This window comes from Cnephaeus nilssonii (assembly GCF_951640355.1).
Source record: "Cnephaeus nilssonii genome assembly, chromosome: 1".
NCBI classification, from domain to species: Eukaryota; Metazoa; Chordata; class Mammalia; order Chiroptera; family Vespertilionidae; genus Cnephaeus; species Cnephaeus nilssonii.
In genome coordinates, this window is record NC_137072.1 from 62,417,897 (window position 1) to 62,438,009 (window position 20,113).

Below are 20,113 nucleotides of genomic sequence, written 5' to 3' on the forward strand. Positions count from 1 at the left end.
TTTGTTATTTTGAATTGAATTCAGTAGGAAGCACTTTTGGTGACTTTAATGACATATGTTCCAGAATGCTGTCTTCATAGTGCAGCAGTCTGTCACCACTTCCTTTCCTGATGGAGGCTTGCTCATGTTCCCTGCTCCATTGCCTTGTGACTCCCGTTCCATCACAATAAAATGTTTATTCCTAGCCAGAATTCTTACACATGCATCCACAGAGGATCTGAAGTAATGAGTAGATCTCCCCAAATAGAAGGCTTAGCAACAATCTAAACAAAAATTGTTGGCTTGTAATGAGTTAATTTATAATATTGTGGCATATAACCTAGCTTCCTCCAACCATGAGGTTCTAGGCGGTGAAAGAAGACAGAGCTACAGAATGTGGGGACCCAGGTCATGATACAGGGAGGTAGTAGAGCACAATGAGAACTACTCAGGTCCACAACCCGGAGACTCAGACTCAAGACCTCATTCTACCATGGAAAGGTCCTCTTTGGTCATTCCCTACATTTTTATTGAGTATCAATTACGCATGGCTATTGAGGATTTCTTAATTAATGTTAATAAAGGACCTAGTTCCTATTATTTAGTATGGTAGGGTTGATAGATAAATAAATGAGAAATTTTTACCACTCTGATAAATTCTATAAAAAGGGAAGCACAACATGCTACAAAAGCCAAAGGAATATTGTACTATCCATCTTTTAGTAGACAGGAGAGGCTTTCGGAGGAAAAAAGAGTCTTAACATGAGACCAAAGCATGGGCAAGAGTTAGCCAAAAGAAAGGAAGGTGGAACAGTAAAATCTTCTAGGCCAGTGGTTGGCAAACTCATTAGTCAACAGAGCCAAATATTAACAGTACAACGCTTGAAATTTCTTTTGAGAGCCAAATTTTTAAAACTTAAACTTCTTCTAATGCCACTTCTTCAAAATAGACTCGCCCAGGCCATGGTATCTTGTGGAAGAGCCACACTCAAGGGGCCAAAGAGCCGCACGTGGCTCGCGAGCCGCAGTTTGCCGACCACGGTTCTAGACAAAAGAAGCAGCCTGTTCAAGGACCAGGAGAGAAGCAAGACCTTCTTGAAATTTACCTGAGGAATGGTGAGGTAATTGTGTTACCAGAAAGAGAGCACTGAGAAATGTGAACAGAGACCAGATCAGGGAGCACCATTAAGTCACCCCCAGCAAGCACCTGAGGCAGGGGGAATGATTGGAGAGATGTGTGTTTTAGGTAAACCATTCTTTCAGGCTAGTAGGATAATGAATATTAGTAGAAAGACCAGTTAGGAAGCTAGTGGAGTAGTTAAGATGAGATATGATGATAGAATAAACTTCAGTGGTAGTGGGGATGAAAAAAAGAACAACAGATTCAGAGCTATTTTTGATGGTATAATTGTCACAAGTGATCTTCACCTAGAAGATACCGAACAATGTTTCAAGATCAAATATTATATGTGAAAGTGCTCAATAAACTTTGAAAATATGTAATGGTACCAGAGAGGGACTTTTTAGCTTATTGGTATAATTGAAATAGTTTAAAACTAACAGTTTTAACCCATTATGGCACAAGGGAAATGAAAATGTCATTTATTTCTACCTTATTAATGAAAAGCTTAATTAGAATTACTTTCTTTTTAAATAGGTTCTTAAAATATTTCATTACTGAATTAAAGTGTGTGTTCTGTTTTAAGAAAATCCATCATATGAAATGTCTTAATTAGTGGAAAAATGGGTCAATGGGAATGCCTTACGTTAGTACTCGGTTCTCTATGATTGTGTTTGTAAAGAGGAAACTTGTGATTCTCAATTTTCTGTCTTCCACAACATACCTGAGAAAAAGTTATGACTTATTATGGTTAGCAACTCATCAACACTCATTAAGGCAATGATTCTTGATGGGATGTGTGGAGTATGTCAGATTCATGTGGACAAATAATTAACTAGAAATAATTCCTCACCCTCAGGTGATTCTGTTCCCCTCCCAATCACCCCCTGGCTCCCAGTACCCTGTCCCCACTACTCTAGGAGCAATTTGAGGATAAGGATTTGGTTTCACTCATTTGCATCATCTATGTAACTATACGTATATTCCTAGCACAATGTAGGTTCTCACAACTATTGTTTGAATTAATGAAATGTTTTAATCACTTTCATATTGTCTACTTTATCTAACCTTCCCACCCATGTTTCTACTCTTTCCATCCATGTTTCTACTCTGCATTACTCCAAAAGAATCCTTACCCTCATTGCTGGGTACCATTATTCCTATTTTACAGAACCTTAAAATGACTTTTACATAGTCACACAACTAAAAACCAAGGTTCTAAGCCAGTGTACATTTCATTATATCACAATATATATCCTATTATATATTTATAAAATATATAATATTTATATTATAAATATCCTATTATTTATTTACTAGAAGCCCGTTGCACGAAGTTTCGTGCAATAGACTTTCCTTCACCTGGCTGCAGGCACCAGTTATCCGCCAGCAGCAGTTTTCCTCTGACCACCCGCCGATCAGAGCGCCTCCAGCCAGCACGATCGGCCACCTGGAGAGGAACTCTGATCGGGAGGCGCTCCGATTGGGCGGGTGGCCAGAGGAAAACTGCTGCTGGCAGAAAACTGGTGCCGGCAGCCACGCAATGGGCCACCCCGAGTTCCGCCACCAGCGTCTTCCGCTGGCCCCATGGGTCCTTCCGCAGCTGTTTAGGCCGGCGGGAGGAGCGGGGGTCGGGGACTCGCGAGTCCCCGACCCCCGTTCCTACCGCCAGTCAATCGGCCACCCTGAGTCCCGCCCCCTGCGCCTCCAGCCAGCCCAATAGTGGGCGTAGCGGAGTGATGTAATTTTCATATTACCTTTTTATTATGTAGGATTTATATTTTTAAATTGATTTTTATAGAGAGAAGAAGGGATAAGGAAAGAGAGAAACTTCGAGATTTGAGTGTGAAACATTGATTGGCTGCCTCCTGCATGCCCCCTACTGGGGATTGAACTCACAAATCGGGCATGTGCCCTGAGTGGGAATCCAACAGGCAACATGTCAGTGCATGGGATGACACCCAACCAAGTGAGCCACACTGGCCAGGCTGTCACAATTTCCTTTAAAAAGTTATATTTTACTTCACAATAGAGGCCTTTTAATAATTTATGCACCAGTAAAATATAGAATAAAAATGAATTTACCATAATAATGTTTGCCAATTTTTACCTGATAAACATATGTGCATAAAAGTGGTACATGGCCCAGCTGGTGTTGCTCAGTGGTTGAGCGTCAACCTATGAACCAGGAGGTCACAATTCGATTTCTGGTCAGGGCACATGCCTGGGTTGTAGGCTCAGTCCCCAGTGTGGGGCATGCAGGAGGCAGCTGATCAGTGATTCTTTCTCATCATTGATGTTTCTCTGTCTCCATTTCCCTTCTTCTCTGAAATCAATAAAAATATATTTTTAAAAAAGTGGTACATGAATATTTTCTTATATAATTGGCCAGGTGTATTGAACCTACATAGATGGAACAAGTGGGAATTGATTAACAGAACTCTTCATACCTGGTTGGAAATTTTCATGAATCCAGGACATTTATGTAATGTTCTAAGATTTTTCAGAGATATCAATTATAGGAGAGGGGGAAAAAAGTAAATATTTGCAATTAAAAGTAGTACATTTTTTAATTAATTAGAACATTTTGGAATTAAAAAAGTAAATTTTAAGTTAAAATCAACTTGTATTCCTATAATGGCAGTTGAGTGTAGGCAAATCACTTTTCCTTGCAACAGTTTCTAATTCTGTAATTCAGTTTCTGTATTTACTGTGGATTCCTATCCTGGGGCTGCTCATTTATGCTAACTAGATGAGTATGCTTTCCCCCGGGTAATGTCTCTAGGATGTATTGTTATTGAGTCATGTTACTGATGTGGGAGTGCTGAAATCTTCTTTTCCCTGATCATTTTGCTTCTGTTTTGTGAATGTATGGCAGAGATGCAAATGACATGTAGCTTTGATATGCTGACTCAGCAGCGTTTGTGTTGGATGTGTTGGTTTTCCACCCAGAATGTTTTTCTGGCTCCCATAGAGTTCATTTTTTGTCCTAGAAGGTATCATTGAGGCTACTGTGGCCTTTTGCCTGTGGAAAGTCTTGTAATAAAAGCTGTTGCTTGTCAGAATTTTAAGTTAACATATTTTCTACAAAACCTTCCATATGCCATTATCATATCACATATTATGTTGGATTGATCCATTTTTATGTTTATCTCCCCCATGTTTACTGCTCTAAAGTTCCTTGGGAGCAGAAATGCAGCTTTGCCTACTGAGTGGCTGATAAATATTGTATGATCAGCACATGCCATTTGAATTTAATTAAACTGCACTGTGCTGAGCACTTCTCTAGTGTTTATAAAAAAACCTTTCTCAAATCCAGTCTTATTAAAGCCTCAGAAAAACCCTCTCAAATGATGAATGCCTTCAACCAATGTTACTGAACTCATTCCAACTACTCCACACAAGCATCATCTCTACCCTGGACCATGTAATAGTCTCTATCTTGTCTCAGCTCCATTCTTGTCCCCTGCGGTCTAGTCTCTAGAGTGCCAAGAGCTTTCCTTTAAAAATGTGAAACCAGGTAAGTGATTTCTCAGGCAATTATCTCCAATGGCTTCTCATTGTATTCATAACGAAACTCAAACTACTCACAATGGTTTACAAGGCTCTGTTCAATGTTGTTCCAAATTTTATTAAAACCCATAGTAAAAAGGTGTTTTACTTTGTGACCCAGCATACATATACTCATTAACACACACACACACACACACACACACACACACACACCCTTCATACTCTGATATATTCTATCTCAGTCTACTTTTCTAGGTTACATTAAAATGTGCTAGTAACGACCCACCAATTTGTTTCATGACTGCAGCTTGGAAAGCATGCTCTGCTTTACCTGGCTCCTGTCTACTTTTCTGATTCCGCGTTTTGTGCTCCCCCTTTCCACGTGGCTCCCATGTGCTGGCTTCCTTGCTGTTCACTAACTATGCCAAGCAAGCTCCTGTATCCATTAGAGAGGAAGAGTGCCCTACCTGTAATCAAACCATGACCTCCTGGTTCATAGGTCGGTGTTCAACCACTGAGCCACGCCTGCTGGGCTCTTTGCACTTTCTTCTGCCTGGAACAGTCTTCCTCCAGATATTCATAGGGCTCCCTCCACTACTTCGTTCAAATCTTCGCTCAAACATTTTCTCAAAGAAGCCTTGTGAATGTCCATTATGTGCTATATACAGTGTTAGACTCTGATCAACAAAGACACAATCTTTGTGCTCAAGATTCTGTCCGACTCTCGATTCCAATAATTACAGGATGTTGTTGTTCCTTGTGATTAAGCCCCTATCCCAGTGGTCGGCAAACTCATTAGTCAACAGACTCGCGAGCCGCAGTTTGCCGACTACTGCCCTAGTCTATTGAGAAGGAAAACAAGTAAATTTTGAGAGCTAAGAGCCCACATTTTAAGCTTATTTAAGCACATAGAAAAACTCAACTCAGTAATGTGGGTTAGAGAAGAGTCCTTGGAGGGACTAATATTTAAATAGAAACATGGAGGGTAAAGCAGGAATTACCTAAGTGAAGAAAAATAGGCAGAAGGAAGTGTGGTGCAAAAATCCCAGGGTCAAGAGGGGGTTGGGAGAACTGCAAATCTTTGGGGGTGCCTTAAAGGAGAAGGGTGAGAAATGATTTGGTCTGCTGAACAGGTAAGGAGAGTCTTTAAACACTGTGATGGAGCATGCAGTCTATCCTAAGATAACGGGAAACCATTAAAACTAGCAAGCAGAAGAATAGCATTATCGGGGTTGAACTTCTAAAAGGTCACTCTGTCTGCAAAATGAGGCTGGAAAAGAGAGAAGGAAGATGGAAGGCAGGGGGATAAATTGTAGTAACATAGGTTAGAACTGATGGTGGCCTGTGAGCAGACACGGGCAGAAGATCAAGGAGATGTTTAGAAGCTAACAATCAACATCGATTATAAATAATTAGATTTTGGGCTTAGGTATAGTAAAATTCAAGGATGACTTATAGCATAGAGTATGTTGGTTAATAAATAGATGTTAAATGAATGAATGACAAAGAAACTTAAGACTTGGACACTGGGTGATTGATTGGTGGTACAATCAGTCAGCCTTTTTGATGTAAGAACCATAGAACAATTTAATTTCCAAGGAACAGTAGCTAGATTTTCCATTTTCATGATTTGATTAAATTTTTTGATGGTATAAAGCTAATAAATTTGTGACCTGACATCTGAGAAAGCTACAGAACAGAATGAAAAATAGAGAAAACTGAATTTAACTTTCTTGTCAAGCCACTAAAACATTAGTTAATTAAGTTTTCTAATTACACTCAGTTCGTGTTATAATTACAATTTACATTACTAGCTTTTAAAGGTTTCTCTGGACACTTAGTGCTATGATATCTCTGAACAACATCAGTGCTTTTCATATATAATGAATTATAATACAACTAGAGGCCGGATGCACAAAATTCGTGCATGGGGGTGGGGGGTCCCTCAGCCCAGCCTGCACCCTCTCCAATCTGGGACCCCTCGGGGGATCAGGCCTAAACCAGCAGTCGGACATCCCTCTCATAATTCGGTACTGCTGGTTCCCAACCCCTCGCCTGCCTGCCAGCCTGATCACCCCCTAACCACTTCCCTGCCAGCCTGATTGATGCCTAACTACTCCCCTGCTAGCCCGATTGCCCCCAACTGCCCTCCCCTGCTGACCTGGTCCTCCCCAACTGCCCTCCCCTGCTGGCCTGGTCACCCCTAACTGCCCTCCCCTGCTGACCTGGTCTCCCCCAACTGCCCTCCTCTGCCGGCCCGGTCACCCGTAACTGCCCTCCCTGTTTGCTTGATTGCCCACAACTGTCTTCCCTTGAAGGCCTGGGTCCCCCACCAACTACCCTTCCTTGCTGGCCTGGTCTCCCTCAACTGCCCTCCTCTTCTGGCCTGGTCACCCCTAACTGCCCACAACTGCCCTCCCCTGCTGGCTATCTTGTGGTGGCCATCTTTTGCCCACATGAGGGCAGCCATCTTTGACCACATGTGGGCAGCCATCTTGTGTCTTGGAGTGACGGTAAATTTGCATATTACTCTTTTATTAGATAGGATGTTTTGCACATTACAAGTTCTCAAGAGGGGTTTGTTGAATTATCTGGAGTAGTATTTGTTATACATTTGGATTAGTGTCTTCTTAGATAAAGCAGTATATGAAATCTTTCCTGATGACCAGAACTTATTGCAAACTAAGTGACTTGCCCAAGGTCATTTGTCTTGCTTGGGTCAGAGTCAAGGGTGCTCTGAGCCCTGTGCTCTTCCCATTGTTCCTGGTGGGAAATCTGTGACTTATTAAAGGGGCTCAGAGATCCTCCTAGCTCACTTTGGCTGAATTTATTGTAAGATACAAATATCATGTCATTTTATTTGTGGTTCACAAATTTCCCTGTTTCTATTCTTTTTAAAGCCTTAGCATATGATGATTTCTGTCCCCACAGTTCATTCTATCAAGAAATAGATATCATTGAAGATGAGAGAAAACTAGTTTCTTTATCTAAGATATTTTCTCCTGTATCTATACAAAGAAAGCATACATAGGCAATTGACAAAACTTTGATTACCATATAAATTAGATAGGGCAGAGGTCTTTATCTTGATTGCATGATAAAATTACTAGGGGGCTTTTAAATATTCTGATGACCAGATCTTACTACAGATCAATTAAATCAAAATCTCTGAGGGTGGCATTCAGGCATCAGCATCTCTAAAGCTCTCAGAGGATTTCATTGTGCAACTATAGTTTAGAACCCCTGGGTGAGAGCAACTTGATGAAATGATGAACTCTTGCTCAAGCACCTTTTACTTGATGTTTGTTTTTTTCTAACCACAAGGTGGCAGCATCACAATAGAGCGCATGCACAGACCAGCCCCTCTGTTGAATGGACAGGGAAATTTGTGTCTGTAATACTAATTAAAAGCCTTGGATGGTTCCTCCAGACAGCATTGACTTTTCTGTTTCCTGTTGTACTCTGTTGGTTTGCTTGGCTGAGAAAACTTTTAGATATATTTATTTTAACAACTTAAATTAGCAGGCACTATAGTTGAGTGGAACAAGGCAAAGAACATGGATTTTGTAGTCAGATAGATTTAGGTTTAAATATTGTCTCTGCCACTCACCAATAGTAAATGTAATATCTTTGTGCTTCAGTGTGTGCCGAGAAGAGGAGGGTTGTTATAAGGACTAAATGAAGTCATATAGGGAAATCAACTTTGTATGATATGGATGGTAGGGTGATGAAGATGTTGAAGAGGAAGTAATAATTCTGGGATGGAGCCAGATACACAGAGTCCAGGAAAACCCAGGATACAGTATTTTTTTCATGTACAGTCTTTCTTTTTTCCATGTGGGTCTCTTTTTCACCTATGTAAGTTCTATCTTTCACTTTCCACCGGTGATTATACAAATATGCATGCTCTTAGTCGCTTTCATTTTAAAGAACAAATAATCAAAGTCAATTTTTGTTTTACTATACATTTAGCAATGGAAGATGCCATTAGCAAAGGAAATACCTTCTACCTTTATTCTCAAGTTTCTGTAAAAAATTATCCTATGTTTATTCACAATTATTCTAGTTCAGTTCTCAAACCTTGCAACTCTCTAAGATCACCAGTGGCCTCCTAGGAGGCCAGATGTAAAGAAAATTGGCATCTCATGCATCTTTGCCATTTGAGTTAGTGGATAACACCCTCCTTCCCGGTACATTCCCCCTTGACGGCTGTGATGACAGCTCTCCTGTTCCTCAGTCTCCATTGCTGAGTGTTCCCTTAGAATGTGACTCCCAGAAATTCTCTCCTGTAGCCCTCACTTCTTTTCTCCGTGGAAATCTTACCTTTGACCATAGCTTAATTTTTTATTGTTGAAAGTTTTACATATGTCTCCTTTTCCCCCGCTTGACACCCCCACCTCCAGCCATTCCCACCCTGGGTAAGCCCCCACTGCCCCAGTGTCTGTGTCCATTGGTTATGCTAATATGCATGCATACAAGTCCTTTGGTTGCTCTCTAACTCCCCTCCCCTGCCATTTGTCTCTGGATCTATTCTTGTTCATCAAATTATGTTGATCATTATATCCCACATATGAGTGAGATCATGTTACATTTATCTTTCTCTGGCTTATTTCACTTAGCATAATGCTCTCCAGTTCCATCCATGCTGTTGCAAATGGTAAAAGTTCCTTCTTTTTTAGAGTGGCATAGTATTCCACTGTGTAGCTGTACCTTAGTTTTTTAATCCACTCATCTGCTGATGGGCACTTAGGTTGTTTCCAAATCTTAGCTATTGTAAATTGTGCTGCTATGAACATAGGAGTGCATATATCCTTTCTGATTGGTGTTTCTAGTTTCTTGGGATATAGTCCTAGAAGTGGAGTTACTGGGTCAAATGGGAGTTCCAAAATTTTTAACTTTTTGAGGAAACTCCATACTGTTCTCCACAGTGGCTGCAGGAGTCTGCAATCCCACCAGCAGTGCAGAAGGGTTCCTTCTTTTCCACATCCTTGCCAGCACTTGTTGTTTGTTGATTTGTTGATGATAGGCATTCTGACAGGTGTGAGATGGTATCTCATTGTTGTTTTGATTTGCATCTCTCAGAGGATTAGTGACTTTGAGCATGTTTTCATATGTCTCTTGGCCTTCTGTATGTCTTCTTTCGAAAAGTGTCTATCTAGGTCCTTTGCCCATTTTTTGATTGGATAGTTTTTCTTCCTTTCGTTAAGTTGTATGAGTTCTCTGTAAATTTTGGAGTTTAAATCCTTATCTGAAATACTATTGGCAAATATGTTCTCCCATGCAGTGGGCTTTCTTGTTGTTTTGTTTTAATTTTAATGACCACAAACAAAACTGAGATCTCTACATTGTCCCATATAGCTGTCCTGAGTTCCAGATCTATAAACCTCACAATCACTGGCATTTAAATTGGTTCTCAAAATTAACATATTAAATATTCAACTGGACATATCCTCTATTGGCACAAAACCTGCTTGTTCTGCTCCCTCACATTATACCTTTCAATCTAGGGCATGACTTTCCACCCAGATAATTGAGCCAATTCCCTAGGAGTCATTCTAGATTCCTCCCTCACGCCCCTTCATACCCAACTTGTCAAAGCTTATTAATTCTTCACCACCACCCACAAAATACTTCTCAAAGGACTTACTCAGTCTTACAATTTTTTATTTCTTACCTCTCACTTACTCTTTAACACAGCGCAGTTTGATTTCTGCCACGAAACAGTTCTTGTTAAGGTCACTAACTTTCTTGTGTCATTCATGCATCCCTATCCGTCCTCCTGCCCTTACTCACCAGGGGCTCAGAGAGCACATCTCCAAATGACCACTTCCATTTGAATCCCCTCCTGGAGCCATGCTGGGGGCCAATGTAAGACAGCCTGGGAAAGAAGACTGAATGAGTTCTCAGAGGCAGATTTTACTTGCCTCTTATTCCCCATTGTGGAGTACTTTTAGCTTTTAAAGGCATTTACTTCATCTGCAGTATAAAATGTTTAATTTCTTTTCAAGAGCACTGGCACAGTTCCTAAAGCTTGCCTAAGCACATTTTAAAAATCGTCAGATAGTGCCTGACTAGCTGCCATTTGTCTGCTTTTAGAAGGCAATGAAATTTTTAGTAATTGCAAACTATATCACTGCTTACTGCATAGTAAGTTTACAATATAGATAAACTATGTAACTCTGGAGAATTATATTTAGTGAATCATGTTAATTGTGCATATTGCTATCACACTCTATTAATTTGGCAACTTGTTGCTAAGATTGTTAAGCAAATATTAAACCCTGTTGTGGATAATGAACTGTTCTTGGTGCTACAGATGATATAAGGTTTTAGAAAAAAAAAAAGACAGTACTAAGTAGTCATTAGCTAAAACTAACTAAATAAATAAAAATAAAAGTACATAGCATCATTGAGTGTGATATAATAATTATTCTATCTAGCCCTGACTGGGTGGCTCAGTTGGTTGGAGTGTTATCCTGTGCACCAAAAGGTTGCGAGTTCCATTCCTAGTCAGGGCACATACTTACCTTGCGGGTTCAATCAGGGCACTTATGGGAAGCAACCAATTGATGGTTATCTCTTCTCTCTCTTTCTTTCTCTCTCTCTCTCTCTCTCTCTCTCTCTCTCTTTCTCTCTCTCTATTCCTTATATCATTGGGTCAGATTAAAAAAATAGATAATTCTATCTAATGATTTTTCTAATGAGGAGGTCAAAACTTCAAGAAGTTCTGTTCATCAAAAATTTTAAATTCATTTGGGCCCTGGCCAGTTGACTCAGTTGATTGGAGCATCATCCTGTACACCAAGAGGTTGCAGGTTCAATTTCTGGTCAGGGAACATACCTAGATTGTGGGTTCCATCCCCATCAGGTTGAATTTGGGAGACAAGTGGTTGATATTTCTCTCTCTCTCTCACTCTCTCCAAAACATCAATAAAAACATATCCTTGATGAGGGTTAAAGAAAAAAAAATACATTTGGAAAACTTATTCTATGTAGATTTAAGGAAATATAAAATCAAATTTGGCACCTTTTCTTTTTCTTTTTCTTTTTCTTTTCTTTTCTTTCCTTTTTTTGTTTTTGAGGCGAGAAAGACCTGCGTGTCTTTATTTATTTATTTTTTGTTTAAAACTTGAATTTATTTGTATTATCATACTTTTTAAAATTTAAATTCTTTATTGTTTAAAATATTACATGAGTCTCCTTTTCCTCCCATTAACCTCTCCCTGGCCGCTCCTACCTCCCAGCACATGCCCTCACCCCCCTACTGTCTGTGTCCATTGGTTATGCTCATATGCATGCATACAAGTCCTTTGGTTGATCTCTTAACCCTTCATCCCTCACCTTCCCTTATAGGTCGGATAGTCTGTTCGATACTTCTATGACTCTGGTTCTATTTTTGTTCATCAGTTTATGTTGTTCATTATATTCCACAAATGAGAGAGAGCATGTGATATTTATCTTTCTCTGACTGGCTTATTTTGCTTAGCATAATGCTCTCCAATTCCATCCATGCTGTTGCAAATGGTAAGAATTCCTTCTTTTTTACAGCAGTGTAGTATTACATTGTGTAGCTGTACCTTCCTTAGTTTTCTAATCCACTCATCTGCTGATGGGCACTTAGCTGTTTCCAAATCTCAGCTATTATAAATTGTGCTGCTATGAACACAGGGGTGTATATATCCTTTCTTATTGGTGTTTTTGTTTTCTTGGGATATATTCCTAGAGGTGGGATTACTGGGTCAAATTGAAGTTTCATTCTTAATTTTTTGAGGAAACTCCATACTGTCTTCCACAGTGGCTGCACCAGTCTGCATTCCCACCAGCAGTGCAGGAGGGTTCCTTTTTCTCCCCATCCTCACCAGTACTTGTCATTTGTTGATTTGTTGATGATAGCCATTCTGACAGGTGTGAAATGGTACCTCATTGTTGTTTTGATTTGCATCTCTCGAATAATTAGTGACTTTGAGCATGTTTTCATATGTCTTGGCCTTCTGTACATCTTCTTTTGAAAAGTGTCTGTTTAGGTCCTTTGCTCATTTTTTGATTGGTTTGTTTATCTTCCTTTTGTTAAGTTGTATGAGTTCCCTTTAAATTTTGGAGATTAAACCCTTATTGGAGATAACATTGGCAAATATGTTCTCCTAAGCAGTGGGCTATCTTGTTGTTTTGTTGATGGTTTCTTTTGCTGTGCAGAAGCTTTTTATTTTGATGAAGTCCCATTTGTTCATTTTCTTCTTAGTTTCAATTGCCCTAGGAGCTGTACTGGTAAAGATATTATTACGACAAATGTCTGCTATTTTGCTGCCTATGGCTTCTCCTAGGATTTTTATGATTTCCCATTTTACGTTTAAGTCTTTTATCCATTTTGAGTTTATTTTTGTTTATGGTGCAAGTTGTGTCTAGTTTCATTATTTTGCATGTATCTGCCTAATTTTCACAACACAATTTATTGAAGAGACTGTCTTGACTCCATTGTATGCTCTTGCCTCCTTTGTCAAATATTAATTGAGCATAATGGCTTGGGTTGGTCTTTGGGTTCTCTGTTCTGTTCCATTGGTCTATATGTCTGTTCTTGTGCCAGTACCAGACAGTTTTGAGAACAGTGGCTTTGTAATATAGCTTGATATCTGGTATTGTGATCCCTCCAACTTTGTTCTTCTTTCTCAAGATTGCTGCAGCTATTCGGGGTCTTTTTTTAATTTTTATTCCAGATGAATTTTTGGAGAGTTTGTTCTAGGTCAGGGGTCCTCAAACTTTTTAAACAGGGGGCCAGTTCACTGTCCCTCAGACCGTTGGAGGGCCGGACTATAGTTTAAAAAAAAAACTATGAACAAATTCCTATGCACACTGCTAAGTAGGCTGCTAAATAGGACAGGCAGTGGCGGCAAAAACACCCGGCGGGCCGGATAAATGTCCTCAGCGGCCCGCATGTTGCCCGCGGGCCGTAGTTTGAGGACCCCTGTCTAGGTATTTGGAGTATGCTGTTGGTATTTTAATGGAATTGAATTGAATCTATAGATTGCTTTGGGTAGTATGGACATTTTAATGATGTTGATTCTACCAATCCATGAACATGGTATAATCTTCCATTTGTTTATGTTTTATTCTATCTCTTTCTTTAGTGTCCTGTAATTTTCTGAGTACAGATCCTTTACCTCCTTGGTTAAGTTTGTTCCTTAACCAAGGTATCTTAATTTTTTTGTTGCAATAGTAATGGGATTTTTTTTTTTTTTTTTTTTTTTTTTTTTTTTTTTTTTTTTTTAGTTTCTCTTTCTGTGAGTTCATTGTTGGTGTATAAAAAAGCCATAGATTTCTGGGTGTTAATTTTGTATCCTGCTACATTGCCAAATTCATTTATTAAGTCTGGTTGTTTTTTGGTGGAATCTTTATGGTCTTCTATGTACAATATCATGTCATCTGCGAATAATGACATCTTTACTTCTTTTCCAATTTGAATGCCTTGCATATTTTCTTAAATGGAATTTCTGATCTAATTTTGTACTGGAATTCATTCTTCTTGATTGAAGCCTTGTAATAAATAATGCATCTTTTGGCAATCCTCCAACTGCAAAGGTTAATGAGGGAAAAAAAAGGAGATAACATTATTTTCTTTGGTCCAGTTTCTGAATTAATGGAGAAAGCACACACTGAAAAACAATGCTATTTAAAACTCTCATTGACATTTTCAAGGGGGCAGCTGAACACAGAGAGAAAAAGTGGAACATAACCATATTGCCTGCTTAATTAGGACAAAAGAAGTGGAATACAAACATCAGCAACTTGATGATTGTCATATGGTTCAGAACATGACTGATTCGGAAAAAATGTTAATTCAGGGCTCAAAGATGGATAAATGGAACAACATTGTACAGCTTGGATTTCTTATATCTGTTTCTCATCTTTTTTGAGATGCACGTGTGTAGAGTTCATGATGTTGTCCAAGATATTTTGGCAAACAGCATTGAGAAATATAAGTGTTGACTACTTGGGTGATAGTTGCCAGATCTAGCTACATGTATAGAGTGACAGAAAATTGGAACAGAAATCAGAGTGGCAGACTCACATTTGCCACTAATGTAAGTCTTTTGTAAGTGTTGAATTATTCAATTTAGCATTTCTTCAACCCATAATAACTTTGTTATTCTGTCTTTTTTCTAAGAGATCATAGATTTTATTCCTGCCACTAATTAACTCCATGACCATGTACAAATCACTTAAGCTTTCTGAGTTTTTATATTCTTATTTGCAAAGTGAACAAAGGTGGCATTAGGTAATTTCTAAACTCTCTTCTAACACTGACAATCTATGATGCTGTTGAAATAGATTTATCTTGAAGATTAAGGAAAGAATCAATTCATACATTTTATTCAATGAAGAAGTATTATTTAAATATATGATATAAAATGAAGTCACATGAGAGAGCAACTTGTGTCTTAGGAAAATCAATCAGAGATTTGAATAGGTTCTGATTAGAGATCTCTTCAGCAAGAAATCATGCCCGGCAACAAGAACCAAGAGAATGCCAACAGAATTCAGATTCCTCAGTCTCAATTTTATTATATAGAATTGCACTCTTTTATGTACTTTCTGGCAAGAGGCATATTTTATAGCTAAGTTTTATATTTCTAAAGATGGAGAAAATGCAAGGAAATACTGACTTGATATCTTAGGGCAACAAAGGGTACAGCTACAATTGTTGAGACCCCAGTGGTAGGGAATTGTTGTAATTCAGTTGTTTTCTTCATCCTTTAATTACCATCTTTGTGAGATCTCTAATATGCCATGTCACAACATTGCCATGTAGGATTCTCACATAATTAGCCCCAAAACATTTATGAGTGTGAAATGACCAGGGGCTATTAAAAACTACAAAGACAGGCAGTTGTGGAGTAGAGGGATAGAAGGGATCAATGGGGTAATACTTTCAACAATAAAGGTAAATTTAAAAGAATAAAATAACTACAAGGACAGCTAGAACAAGCCAGGACTCTTTGGGGCAAATTGAGACCTACAGTCTCCCTATTGGCTTGTGTTTCAATTCTTGTTTTATAAAGATGTTGACTTTAAATATTGTTTCATTATATCTTATTTTAGATTCATCTCAATTACCATTTGCTCTGACTTATTCTTTAAATTGGGTTTTAAGCGAAGTCTCATCATTAATTAGCTATGTAACTTTAAGATATTTTAAAAGGAATTTCTTTGAGTCTTAGTTTTCTAATCTGAGGATTATTAGGACATAGATGGAGCCTAGTTTATATTCTCAGAAAATAAAAGTGCCTTCCCTTAGTTAAAGAAAGAACAGTTCTCTATCAAGCCCTCAAGGATAGTTGAGAGAGCAGATATGAGAGTATTATAAATGTCTTTTTTATCTTTTCAGTCTCACAGTCTGTTGTACAGTTCCTTTTTGTTTTATTATATACAATGTCTATATTGGTAAGAGGATATTTCTCCTACATTGTTCTGATTATTTAGGTGTTATCTTCTACTAATGTTCCCTACTAAGGACCTATCTGGATCTTTCTAAGTATGATGGCAGTTTTTAGTTTTGGAAAATTCTACAGGGTTTAAAGTCATAGTTTATTGTGCCTTGCAAACCAAAATCTTTGTTTCTCTTTCAAGAAACTTCCAATTATTTCCTCTTTTTGAAACTCTCTGATCACAGGACTTCGGTAACACTGCAATATCTTCATTCTCCATGCATGTTTCTAAATGATGCTTTCCTCCTCTCCCTCCTCCCTTTTCTCTTCTTCCTCCTCCTCTTCTTTCTTGGACTTGTGCTCCTCTGGCCAGCCTTTAACCCTTGGTATCTGACAGGGTCCACTTTGACTTTTTGCTCTTTCTACCTGCATTCCCTCCATGGTGACCTCATTCATCCACTGTCATGATTTCAGGGAACACCTCTCAAATCTGTACATCTCTAGCCAACAACATTCCTGTTTAATAAGGTGGGGACAGGGAACAAGTGGGCAGTAGAATACTGGCTTCTCTGTGCAGATGGAGGCAGGGAGTGTAATGGACCATGGCATGCTAACGGTTGCTGAGTAAGCACATGTGTATGTGTGTTTGAATATGACATTACTCTCTTTGGTTTACTGGTAAATTAATCTCTTATATTGTTTTGTAAGAGACATTTTTATGTGAATGTACCCTTTCACGGCAGGTGATTGCATCCCTTCTTTAAAATAAAAAAAGAAAGGAAAACAAAAACCCTGAACATGGAGCCCTTTCAGCCATAACTATAATGCAAGTGTTTTTTAAAGCAGCCCTCTTGGGTTTTTTGAAAAGAAAAATATTGGACTCAGTACTCTGCTTTCTTTCTTGTGGTTGTTTGTGGTTAGAATTTATGTACTTTGTAGTTTATATATCAGCAACAGCTGGATGCTGAAGCTCCAAGAAAAACTTCTCTCAAAATAGTTTTGTTGCAAAGAGAAAATGGCATTCATGAACTTTGGCAGGAACTGTACTCTTGAGCTATGTTCAGTTTTGAAACTTGAAAAACCCACTGCATGGAGAAGCCAGCCATACAGGATCCTGAGCTGGTCTATTGTTACAGGAGGAAAGTAGTGTCAACAATGCACAGAGCTCCTGAGACCTCTGAGAACTTGTGCACACTGTGTCCGGCAGGGTGCGTAGGCCAGGCCCACTTAGATGGGGACCTTACCACAGAACTACACAAGAGCTCAGGAAGAGGCAAAGCAGGAAACCTGTTACTCTGCAAAGTGTCTTTCCATGACCCGAGTTGGCTCTGCATTAGCTGACTTAGAAGACAGCTTCACAGATCTTCAAAAATGACTTTGTTTTACTCATTAAATCATAAAATTCATATAATTTTTGAGTCCTTTATAATTAAGGTAGAAGATTCAGCCTTAGTCAGGTCTCCAGGGCAGTGCCCTATTATCCCAGTCCCCTTACCTTTCAAGTCAGTGTTTCTGTGTTCTCAGTAATGTTGTGGGGTAGGAGGGTCTCATTCTGCTTAGCCCTTTCAGCTGACCACGTCTGAATCACAGGAGCTGGTTTAAAGCCTTAAACCCCAGTAGCAATCACTGTTGTTAAACGAATATCTGACCTCATCAGTACTTATCCTACATAATAAAAGGGTAATATGTAAATTACCATCACTCCGCTACGCCCAAGATTGGGCCAGCGGGAGGCGCAGGGGACGGGACTCGGGGTGGCCGGGGTGGCCGATTGGGCCGGCGGGACGCTGAGCTCGCGTTGCCAGCGGTGGTGCGAGCTCAGCGTCTGCGCCATGGCTGTGCTGCGGCACAGAAGGGGCCTCTGGGGCAGCGAGCCCACATCCTGCTGCGGACCATCAAAAGCGGGGAGCGAAAGCGGGGGAGCTGGCTGTCTGTCCGCTCCGGCACCAGGCCTTTCGAAAGCCTCCGCTGCGCTTTCGAAAGGCCTGGTGCACCAGCGGACAGACAGCCAGCTCCCCTGCTATTGAAAGTGGGGAGCTGTGTGTCCGCTCCAGCACCAGCGGACCCCCTGCCATCAAAAGCAGGGAGCAGGCTGCTAGCAGTGTCCGCAAAGCGTGCTAGGCTTTGCAGGGCAGTGGATATGGCCTGGATGGCAGGTTAGGCCTAGGGGACCCTACATGTGCATGATTTAATCATGCACTGGGCCTCTAGTTGCTCAATAATTAAGTTGCCCCAAAACAACTAGTCAGTTTTCTATTTTTCCTATGCAGCTGCTTCTGTAGTATGTGAGGCTGTCCCAGCCTGCCAGGGCTAAGACCCCTCTGTCATGATCCATGCTACTAGAGATCTGGATGCAGTAAAGAAGAGCCCCTATGGTATGTGGGTGCTGCTCGTGGGCCAGAGACCCTTCCACAGAAGCCAGAGCTGTCTCTGAAAACCTTGTCCAAAGCCTTCCTACAACAGCTGTCTTGGAGGGATGTGTGTCCTAATAAGCCTGAGCCACTTTGTTGAGTACCTCTTTTAGTTTCTCACAGAAACTGTTGCTTTAGGAGTGTTGGACAGGATGAATCCTGGAGTCCCCTCTCTCATGGCATCTGGCATTTTGTAGTTCTTTTCTTTCACTCAATCCGTTGCCAGCTGAGGCAGCTCTCTGCCCCTTCTCTCTTTACCTCCTGGAGATTGTTTTTCTTGTCACTTGGCCTGAATTGGAACTACCTTAGGTCACTGTGATAGATCCTCAGGTCCAACCACCAGGAAGAAGAGGTCAGGAAATTTATCTGCGATCCTCCTTCCTGGCTGAAAATTTCTCCTTTTCCTTCTTTGAACTTCTCATAGCAAGAGGACTGCTGATTCCATGTCAGACTGAAGGCCCTGTCTCATCATTTCTCCCAGAAAGGACTGACAAGGAGCCACTCAGGGGTTCAAAGTGGCCAATCTCTATAGACAACTGGCAGCTTCTCCTGCCTGAGTGGGAGCAGAATATCTGAAATCATTTACCTATAGGGCACAAAGCTATACATAAAAGTGTTTTATTACGCTTCCTGAGACATAAAAGGGTGATTAGATCCGGATATTCCTTTACACTGGAGTAGTACTAGGGTCTACTGAGATGTATTAATCCCTCTTTTGCTGGGGGGTCTAAAAATGGAACAAAATCTTATCTGGGATAGTTTTAATAGGGTTCTCTCATAGGGCAAGTGAATGGATGACATCGAAGCTTCTGGTTTCTTGTAATCAAGTGTCTTGCTTGCTTTTTAAAGACTGGGTGTTGGTTGGGCTTGGGTTTGGAATCAGAACATTTGGGTATATGAACTCACAAGATTTGGATTCTGCTGCCTTATTCAGTCAGAGCAAATATTGGCATATAAATGAATCCTCCATAAATTTGTGGGAAAATGTTAACTTCTGCACCATTGTAATTACTCCTTATTTTATGAGATTCTGATCACCACCAAAATCAATTGCTAGCAAGGAATCTCATGCATTGTAAGACTTTAGTCATTTTAATTTATTGCACAAAGTTTATTGTTTGTTTTTATTTTTCAGCCTCCACCTCAGATATATGACAAACAGTTGGATGAAAGAGAACACACCATTGAAGAATGGAAAGGTGACTCTACTACTTAAATAAAGTATACATTTTACTTATTGAAACCGCAAAATATTCTCAAGTCTTTTTCTTTTAAAACAACTTAGTAAGAGAGGATTTTCTAATTGCTACCCTCTTATAACCATTTTCAAAGCTCCTAAAACTAAATCTACCTTTTCATATTACTAGTAATACTTCATTTACTCAAGAATGAAAGAAATTAAATACTGACATTTTTTAAAATAGTACTGATTATCAAGGTATTTGCCATGGTGGAGGGCAAACTTTTCACAATAGTTTAACATTTCACAATTAAACATGTTCTGTTTGTATATAAATTTATACAAAATGGATAAAATCATGTCTGAGATGATTTAGACATTAGAAAATAAAAGATAATTAATATATTAATTCATTCACTTGATATGTAGCACTTGAGAATTTAAATAAAAAGTACACTAAGTAGCTTATTTTCTTTAAAGTTAGAAAGAA

The 20,113-nt window shown here is 39.6% G+C and overlaps 1 protein-coding gene across 4 annotated transcripts in view; it reads left to right on the top strand.

Annotated features, from left to right (window-relative positions):
• Nucleotides 1-20,113, top strand: part of MAPK10 (mitogen-activated protein kinase 10) — a gene marked incomplete at both ends in the record, with an annotated part of 154,016 nt that overhangs the window by 119,546 nt on the left and 14,357 nt on the right. For all 4 annotated transcript variants that reach the window (XM_079769755.1, XM_079769756.1, XM_079769757.1 and 1 more), the window contains one exon: nucleotides 19,579-19,642. In XM_079769755.1, coding sequence (XP_079625881.1) covers nucleotides 19,579-19,642 — 64 coding nt within the window. The remainder of the gene's footprint in view (nucleotides 1-19,578; nucleotides 19,643-20,113) is intronic.